Below are 8,650 nucleotides of genomic sequence, written 5' to 3'. Positions count from 1 at the left end.
AAGTTCCTAAGTTGCACCCTTCTGTGCTTATCATCTTATTTGTAGAGGGGAATACTTTTCTTATCAGCACACATTGTACTTATGTATCTGTCTCAATGTAGAATTGAGCAGGTTGTTTATGCCTGCTATAAGTTTGTTGTCTCAATAACATGCATGTTGTTTCCACTTGTAAGGGGAAACAATGTTAAAATGCGAACTGCATTTTAATCTCTGTAAGATTGTTATTCCTGTGTTTCATTCGACAATAAGAATATTACCGAAACAGCATGAAAATGGCTTTCTTTTTTGTGGTTTAACATCGCCCCCTTGTGTTAAGATTCAGACAGAACCAAGTAATACAGGACCCGAATCACCGATATCGATAATCGTTATTATTCAAAGCGGCATACGTATTTTAATGTAGGGGCGAGCACATGGTTAATGAGGTGAATGCATTATCAAAGCGCTAAATCTGAATCCATTTTCCTGACCCTGAATGAATTGCCAAAGGTTAGCAATCACTGTCAGCTAAGTGGTAGAATATCATTCTACCTGCCACCAGTGAGATTTGGGTTGGATTCCATCTTAATTGCACAACCTTTGAACAAGTCTTCGTTTATTCGTTTCTGTGTGTGGGATGAGAGGTTGGCAAAAAAACAGTAACAACACTTGTTTATGGGTCAGTTTATAGTGATATTATGTCTACCATTTTCACAACTTATTGAGCAATGTGTTTTTACTGCAAATTCCAGATAAAATGATACTGTAAAAGGCTTGATTTTGTCTTCGAGTGTAGGCGCTACTAGTTCAACACCTTTTTGTAAACCGGATATAGTCCCATGTGAAAAGACGCTTCCTCTCAACGTCTGATTATTTGGCTATTTCAATGCATTTGGGGGTTCTTGACGGACAATATTATTATAGCATTATATTATTATAATATATTATATTATTATTTATTATATTAGGCTATTATAGTAGAACGCCGCCCCCGTGTGGACACATGTAGCTCTACATCACATCTCCTCATTAGCTTCATTCGGTCCTTGTCCGTAGTCTGTCTCCATCGTTAAATTCTGCCGGGTCGAAAGGATTTAATCTCTGAAAAACACCCTGACATTGGAGATATCATCTCAGATACGTCATTTATTGGTCATTATTTTTATTTTTAATCCGACCCTCTCAGCTGATCACTTAAACCGATGTAATTGACCGATTTGTTTGGAGCATCCCCTGGGATTGCCCCAGAGCATACCGGGACCGGAGAGGGGACGCATGTCTCGCTGTGAGTGTGGAGGCCCTGACCCTGACCCTGACCCTGGGAGGAGACCCCAGAACACTGAACACAGAAACCCTCCCCTCCCTCCCCCTCCCTCCCCCTCCCTCCTCAAACTGCCACCAACCACCGTCACCTGAAATCTCTCCCTCCACTCTCGCTTCCCCTGTCCTGTCTTCACTTCCATCTCCAGAACGATTCTCTCTCCTGTCCACCGAGGAAGCCTCCAACACTCTGCTGTCCTCCTCTGCTGTCCTCCTTCTGTCCCTCCAACGCTCTGCTATCCTCCTCTGTGATCCTTCTGTCCCTCCAACGCTCTGCTGTCCTCCTCTGTGATCCTTCTGTCCCTCCAACGCTCTGCTGTCCTCCTCTGCTGTCCTCCTTCTGTCCCTCCAACACTCTGCTGTCCTCCTCTGGACTCCTCCCCCCCCCCCCCCCCCTTGGCTGTCGGGATATCTTCGGGCTCATAGGGCAGAGCTACGGGCAGCCAAGAGAAAGTGGAAGAGATCAGATTGGCCTCTCTCACACTACCTTCACCTCCTCTCAGTCTTCACCTCCATGGTGTCAACAGCCACATCGCCCTTCTACCGGACCCAGATCAACTCCTCCTCCAACCTCAGGAAGCTGTTTCCCATGTTCTCCTCCCTCCGCCCCCCTCCCCCTCCCCCTCCCCCTCCCCTTCCCCTTCCATCCTCACACTTGATGGCTTTGTTACATACTTTACCCAGAAGGAGAAGTACATCGGCTCCTCTCCTCCCCCTCCCCACCTCTGTTTCTACCCACTTTACTCCTCTCTCCTCTGAAGATGTCCACAGAATAGTTTCATCTAACGGCCTGTCCCCCCTTGACCCGACTCCTCCTCCTTTCTCCTCCCTAATCCTCCCCCCTTCTCCTCCTCACTCCTTCTCCATCCTCCCTACTCCAACCCACTCCTCCACCCTCCTCCTCCTCCTACCTCCTACTCATCCATTCTCCTCCTTCTCCCTCCTCCCTCCTCCTCCTCCCTTCTCCAACCCGCTCTTCCACCCTCCAACTCCTCCGTCCTCCTCCTCCTCCTTAATCGAACGTTCTCCAGGAATGCTAGAATCAATCGTTCCCTTCACAACGCTGACATCCGGAGCCACAGACCGGTAGCTCCTCCTCATTCCTTTCTAAAACACTTGAATGTTCTGTCTTACCAACTGTCCTCCTAGCTGTGCGATTAATTTCCCAGTGCCAAGTGCCTTTGCAAGGCAGGAGGCTGGCCGATTAAGGGAGGCAAAGAGGCCAAAACTCACTTTTGCCGCCAAAAAATAAATAAATAACCAATCACAATTCAGTTTCACTGTTGCGAGGTAGATCATCCATACCAGGACGATCTTTTTTTCTCCCCAAAATCTTTATTTGCAACACATTCTCACTCCGAGCGCGTCGATTTTTGACGTACGGCCAGTGACTTTGGCCTCAGCCTCTGACGCAAAAGTGTTCCCTTGTGCTTCTTTTTTCGACGCATGGGGTTTTCAACTCGTTACAATGTAGGCCTAAACCCTCCACGGCAATATATGAAGCTATGAGCATTCATCACATTGGCTAGGAAGATCCGATGGCTGCACATTAACGGCAAAATCTGTGACATTACTCAACACAACTACACCAACGTGTCCTTGTTAATTACACAACATGTATGGGTTAAGGCTATGGACATCAGCTGTCCTGTTTTGTGCTTTGATTGAGAGAAACAATCCTTTTTTTGATCAGTAACTGAGGTCGTTGCGATAGAGACCACGCCCGTCCGCTTTTTTTGACAACTGACAGAGCAACCCTATCTCATCAAAATTACGTTCCCAGAGAACTATTCAGCATTCTCAATTACGTTTGTCTGAAAAACGTATTTTGTCCGTGATTACATTTTATTGAACATATCGCAAATGCGAATTCGTTCTCAGCCTATTTTTTGCCATTTATTTACCGTGTTACAATGGCGATCGTCCTGGCGGCATTAGACCGACTCAACAGCGCCACCTGCTGTTGTGTAGTGTGAATCACAGGACATTTGTTTGTCACGTGACTTTTGGCCCTAATTTTCCGCCTTGCAGATCCACGCGCAAATGCCTTCAGATCCACGCGCAACTTTCAGATTTTTTTTTTTTTAAGGATTTTTTTTGTACTTGAAAGATTTAAATTTGTACTTGGAGGATATTTTTTTGCAATTGAAGAAATATGTTTCTTTGTATGTGTAAAACATACTGCATTAGTTTGTGAATGATGTTTTGTATTTGCAAACCACACTGAGTGTGTGTGTGAATCGTTATGCGTGATTAAAACACGTTGTGTGGGTGTTGGGTTTTGGCATGATTCTCACTCCATCGTTTCCTTCTCTTTCTGCGGGATACACTGTAACCTGTTAGGTGACTGGCAGCGATCCAACAAACTTTCACAATCCACTGTAAGGAAGGACAGTTGATTATACAAATGCTCTTTTACAAACTGCGTTAGTAACTTTGATTAAAGTTGGAGTGAGTTTAGCCATGGCAGACGCCGACGGCCGGGATCGCGCGGAGGAACAGGGCGCCGCGGGGGGCGAAGGTAAGGCCGACTCACCCAGAACAACATGTGTTCATTGAATGTTGAACACATTCAACAATGGTCCTGTTGGGAAGGGCGACGTTTGTATACAAATACTACACACTTCTATGGTTGATTTCCTGGTTCGTGACGAGGAGTCGTGTGTGTGTGTGTGTGTGTGTGTGTGTGTGTGTGTGTGTGTGTGTGTGTGTGTGTGTGTGTGTGTGTGTGTGTGTGTGTGTGTGTGTGTGTTCCTGAGAATGTATGAGCTTTTGTGTGATGTGATTATACTTTTTGTCATGTGCGTTTGTCTCCTCAGATTTCATCGATGACCCCATCATGGTACAGGGGGCTTTGATTCTGAGAGGGTGAGCGTCGCACACACTTCATGACACTAATGCGACGCCTAATAAACTGGCCTCTGTTCCCATAAGTAAAAATGAGGTGGAGGAAAAGTGCAACTGGTTCCAGCCTGTAACTGGTTGATTCTTGAACATAAATAGGGAACTGTTGAACAGTAGTTATTATCGGATTGGTAAAGGGGGTGTGGGTTCCTGAAATATCTGGAATGCACTGGAACTGGTTAAGATGCTCAGTGGAGCGGAGACCTCCACGACACCAGCAGCAGAAGTCTAGAGCAGGGGTCCCCAACCTTTTTGAACCTGAGAGCTACTTCATGGGTACTGAGTCATACGAAGGGCACCCAGTTTGATACACTCTTCTGAAATAACAAATTTGCTCAGTTTGCCTTTAGTTATATATTATTAATATTGATTAATGATACTCATCTATGTGAAGACACTGATCATGTTAATGATTTCTCACAATAATTATCAACAATGACTTAAGAAAGGTGGGAAAGAGTTGTTCCAGCATGAGCTGTGCTATTTCAGAACAGGCCTGCGGGCCCCTCATATAGTCCTTGCGGGCGCCCTGAGGCCCGCGGGCGTTGTGTTGGTGACCCCTGGTCTAGAGACATGAGGAACCCCTTACTGGGCCTGGAGGTAGACTGGAGCACCCTCCTGGATCAGGACCAGGGATGTACCCATGCCGGTTATTCCGGAGTTTGTCTGTAGGAATGCAGAGCATGACATAAATCCTAAATCCCATCATCAATCATCCAGCTGACTAGGCCTGTAAGATTCGGGGAAAAATATGAATCACAAATCTTTAGCTAGAATTTATATCCCGATTATTTTCTCACGAAATGTAATTCTTATGGAACAAATGAACCATAACCAAAAACAAAAAAATGGAAGTACCACAAATCGTTTGTTGGCACCTCTAGCACGTTGCGTTTCATATGGCCCTTTATAATTGATTAAAGTGCAGTATCAAAAACTGAATGATTTATTTTGTAAATATAGCAGCAGATTGTCTTTAATCGCTGGCCTTTTACTACTGCACCAACCCTAAACACCTGAAAATTAAGGCTTAAAAAATAACAAAGCCTGATACACTGACGTTGTTCTAAATCATCCATTAGTCCTGTTTTGCCGCCTTGTGTAGGACTTCACTTAGCCGAGGCTAAACTGAGATACTTCCACACACGCAGAGACATAGCTCTCGTAGTTGGAGTGAGGTTTAAAGGAGAGGTGGTCTTCATATCGATGGAGCATCAACCATCAGGCTCACTGATGGTTGATGAATAAAAAGTAAAGACGCAACGCCACTTTTGCGTCTTCTGTTCAGACCGTCTTCATGTAAACGTAGCCTGAAATACACATGAAGACGTGACAACGTCTGCAGCTGCCACCAGTACTCTAAATCCCTGTGGAGAATGACCTGATGTTCTGCTGCAGGTACGTGATGCACTGTATCAGCGCCAATGACCCGGCCATGCAGGTCTCCTCTGAGGACCTGGGTGGGGCCCGCAACGAGCAGCAAGACCCTCAGATCAAGGAGGTGGTGGAGATGCTGCGGAAAAAATCTGACGTCCTGGACCAGAACGCTGAGTTTGAGAAGTGAGTGAAGCCTTCACGGGGGCGGCATTTGGCTCAGGAGGTAGAGCGGGTTGGCTGGTAATCGGAAGGTTGGTAGTTCGATTCCCGGCCCCTCCTAGCTGAATCTCGAGATGTCCCTAAGCAAGACATCCCGCTATGACCGGGAGAAGAAAAAGAGGAAGGGAAGGAGGAAGAGGAAGGGGAATGCTTCCACTGAAGCAGTTCCACCACCAAAATATCAACATTCAATTCTTGTTGTTGTCTAATCACTCAGCGTTGGGAGTGAGGTTCACTCTGCAGAACCAAACCGTCCCATTAACATACATGTCTTGTTGTTGTTGATCTGATCCCTTTGCTGACTGTTGTCTGCCTGGTTCTTCCAGCCTGATCAGCCAGGTCCAGGGGAACTGTGTCCAGGACGTCTTCATGAAGGTGGCTAAGAGCATCTTCAATGACGGCATCACCTGGGGCCGTGTGACGTGCCTCTTCTACCTCGCCTACAAATTCATCTACAAGGTACCGACTCCATGCTGACCGCTCTACAATCAGACCATGAGCAGTCTTTAAGGGAATCTGTCACCTTAACAGAAATAGTGTGGTTCTTCCAGGACCTCTCCCTGTCCAGTACCCTGAACCACTGTACACAACAGTGGAGGCTACGACCGAGGCAGGGGCAGTCCGACAAGCGAGGCAGAGAGCATGAGGGAGGGAAGGAGTAGGAGGGAGAGAGAGAGAGGGAAAGGGAGAGAGATTGCTCGCTCGCTCTGTTCTCTCATCGTCTCCCACTAACCACAGCTAAGTGAAGATTAGTTTAGGTTAAATTATGTCTAATAATAGACTGATGAATGAAAGATAACAGGTTAGTGGTGCTAAAGTTGTGGATTTTAAAGACTTGGTAACTTGTCAACTGGACTTGTTGGATTCGTTCATTAGTCGTCCCAGGCCAGAAGATCTTAGGATTTTTGAAGTCAGGTCAAGTATTGTTCATAAAAAGGTCAACATGAATGATGCTGGCTACGGTCCTCTGATGTCCTTCTAAAGGTGACAGGATGAACACGGAGCACGTTAGAGCTGGGACACTACCCAAGTAACGGTAGTGGGGAGGTACTGTCTGTAACAGGGTTAGTGTTCATCCTGTCCCCTTGAGGCACCGTCCCATGGCCAGGGGTAACGGTAGTGGGGAGGTACTGTCTGTAACAGGGTTAGTGTTCATCCTGTACCCTTGAGGCACCGTCCCATGGCCAGAGGTCACGGTGTCTCTGTGCTCTGACCCCACGGCGTCGCTCTGCTCCCCCAGGCGCTGACCATGAACCACATGGAGAACATCCGGATCATCATCAGCTGGGTGCTGCAGTTCATCAGGGAGCAGCTGCACACCTGGATCGCTCAGCAGGGGGGCTGGGGGAGAAAGGTGTTACCCGAATGTTTAATCTGAGTCATGTTTAGACGAGCGAAGACATACCGGTCAAACAGAAAGAAGAGGCTGTCGACAGCATAACTAGTGCCAAATTCACTTACTTATATAATTGGACTACTATTCATCGTACAAATGATGAATAGTAAATAGAGCCAACATGTCTATAAATGTAGGACTTCTAGAGTCCCTCGCAGCAGAAGCCCCGCCCCCTGACCTGTCCGAGTGTCTGTCTGTCCTGCAGGAGGGCGTGGTCAGGGGTATCTCCCGCTGGCGGACGGTGACGGCGCTGGCCTCCGTGGTGCTGGCGGTGGCCTTCGTCTACAACAGGAAGTCGCGCTAACGAGCCCCGGAGGCACTTCCTGTGGAGGGAAGCTCAGTCATCCTCCACACACTACTCCCTCTGCCGAGGCCCAGAGCCGTCTCCCGCCGTAGCACTCCTTCCCGTCGCGTCTCAGGGGTCCAAGGACTAAAACATGCAATAGATAAATCAGGTGATAGATGATGAGGAATGTGCTTTTTTTTATTCTGCTTTACTGGCTGGGGGGGAGACTTTACTAACAAAGATTGTTCTTATCGTTATTTTGTTCATGTCGTGGATTCCCTCTTGTCAGCGGAAAATGATCTCTGCTGAACAAGTGACCTTATGTTTATTTTTTTTAAGATTTTAATGTTGGGGTTTTAAGCTATATATCCCTTTTAGCTATATATTATTTTATGTACGTTTTTATTATACTGACGCACGTGTATTTATTCTGTTCAATGAGATGTTAACTGATAACATAGGCTTTTGGTTATGGTAGCAGCCATGGTGACAATGGCTGGCTGCCACAGGTCGCTCATTCAGCCATACCTCTGGTTGGTTGCGACCTATTTGCCGTCGCAGCCCGTCATTTAGTCGTATAATTATCATACCATTGTACTAAATCATACAAAAATGTTAAAATGAAAGAGGCCGATTGCGTAAATAAGTTTGACTAAAGAGAAAAAATAATATACCTGACCGTGGAGAGAATCAAACAGCCACCTTCTTGATTACTAACCTAGCATCACTACCGCGTGTACCACTGCGGCATTAACTTCTAATCGTTGCACTTATGTTAAACCATATCACTCTAACGAACAAATTGTACATAACATACCTTATTAGGCTTAATGACATTTAACAAAACAATTAGGCTGTAATATCTAAAATATATTATTTGAATACGCCCCAAATTATAACTACCTACTGATAGACCAACGATTTCATCATTTAAACTGTAGGCCTATTTCAATATAAAAATATCAAAATAATATTGAGAGCATGGCTTTCTGGTACTTTATAAAACCGTTAATAACTTGCAAATTAACTGATAAACGACCGCCCATAGACTTTGAGCGACCAAGCCAGCCAGCAACCACAGCGAATGAAAGCCGCCAGACGAGCGACCTACGTCGCGACCAATGCGACCTACGTCGCGACCAATGCGACCTACGTCGCGACCAATGCGA

General features: G+C 46.2%; 1 protein-coding gene across 1 annotated transcript; it reads left to right on the top strand.

The window, feature by feature from the left end:
• The first annotated feature begins 3,580 nt into the window (after positions 1–3,580).
• zgc:153993 (uncharacterized protein LOC767645 homolog) lies at positions 3,581–7,867 on the top strand. The gene is made up of 6 exons (XM_060071308.1): positions 3,581–3,820; positions 4,119–4,167; positions 5,602–5,763; positions 6,126–6,258; positions 7,040–7,145; positions 7,402–7,867. The coding sequence occupies exons 1-6, from the start codon at positions 3,763–3,765 to the stop codon at positions 7,497–7,499; spliced, it is 606 nt and encodes a 201-aa protein (XP_059927291.1). The 5' UTR covers positions 3,581–3,762; the 3' UTR covers positions 7,500–7,867.
• The last annotated feature ends 783 nt before the right edge of the window (positions 7,868–8,650 follow it).

This window comes from Gadus macrocephalus, chromosome 14, assembly GCF_031168955.1.
Source record: "Gadus macrocephalus chromosome 14, ASM3116895v1".
Lineage (NCBI taxonomy): Eukaryota > Metazoa > Chordata > Actinopteri > Gadiformes > Gadidae > Gadus > Gadus macrocephalus.
Note: the sequence above shows the minus strand (reverse complement) of the source record. Positions and strands in the feature narration are given on the sequence as shown.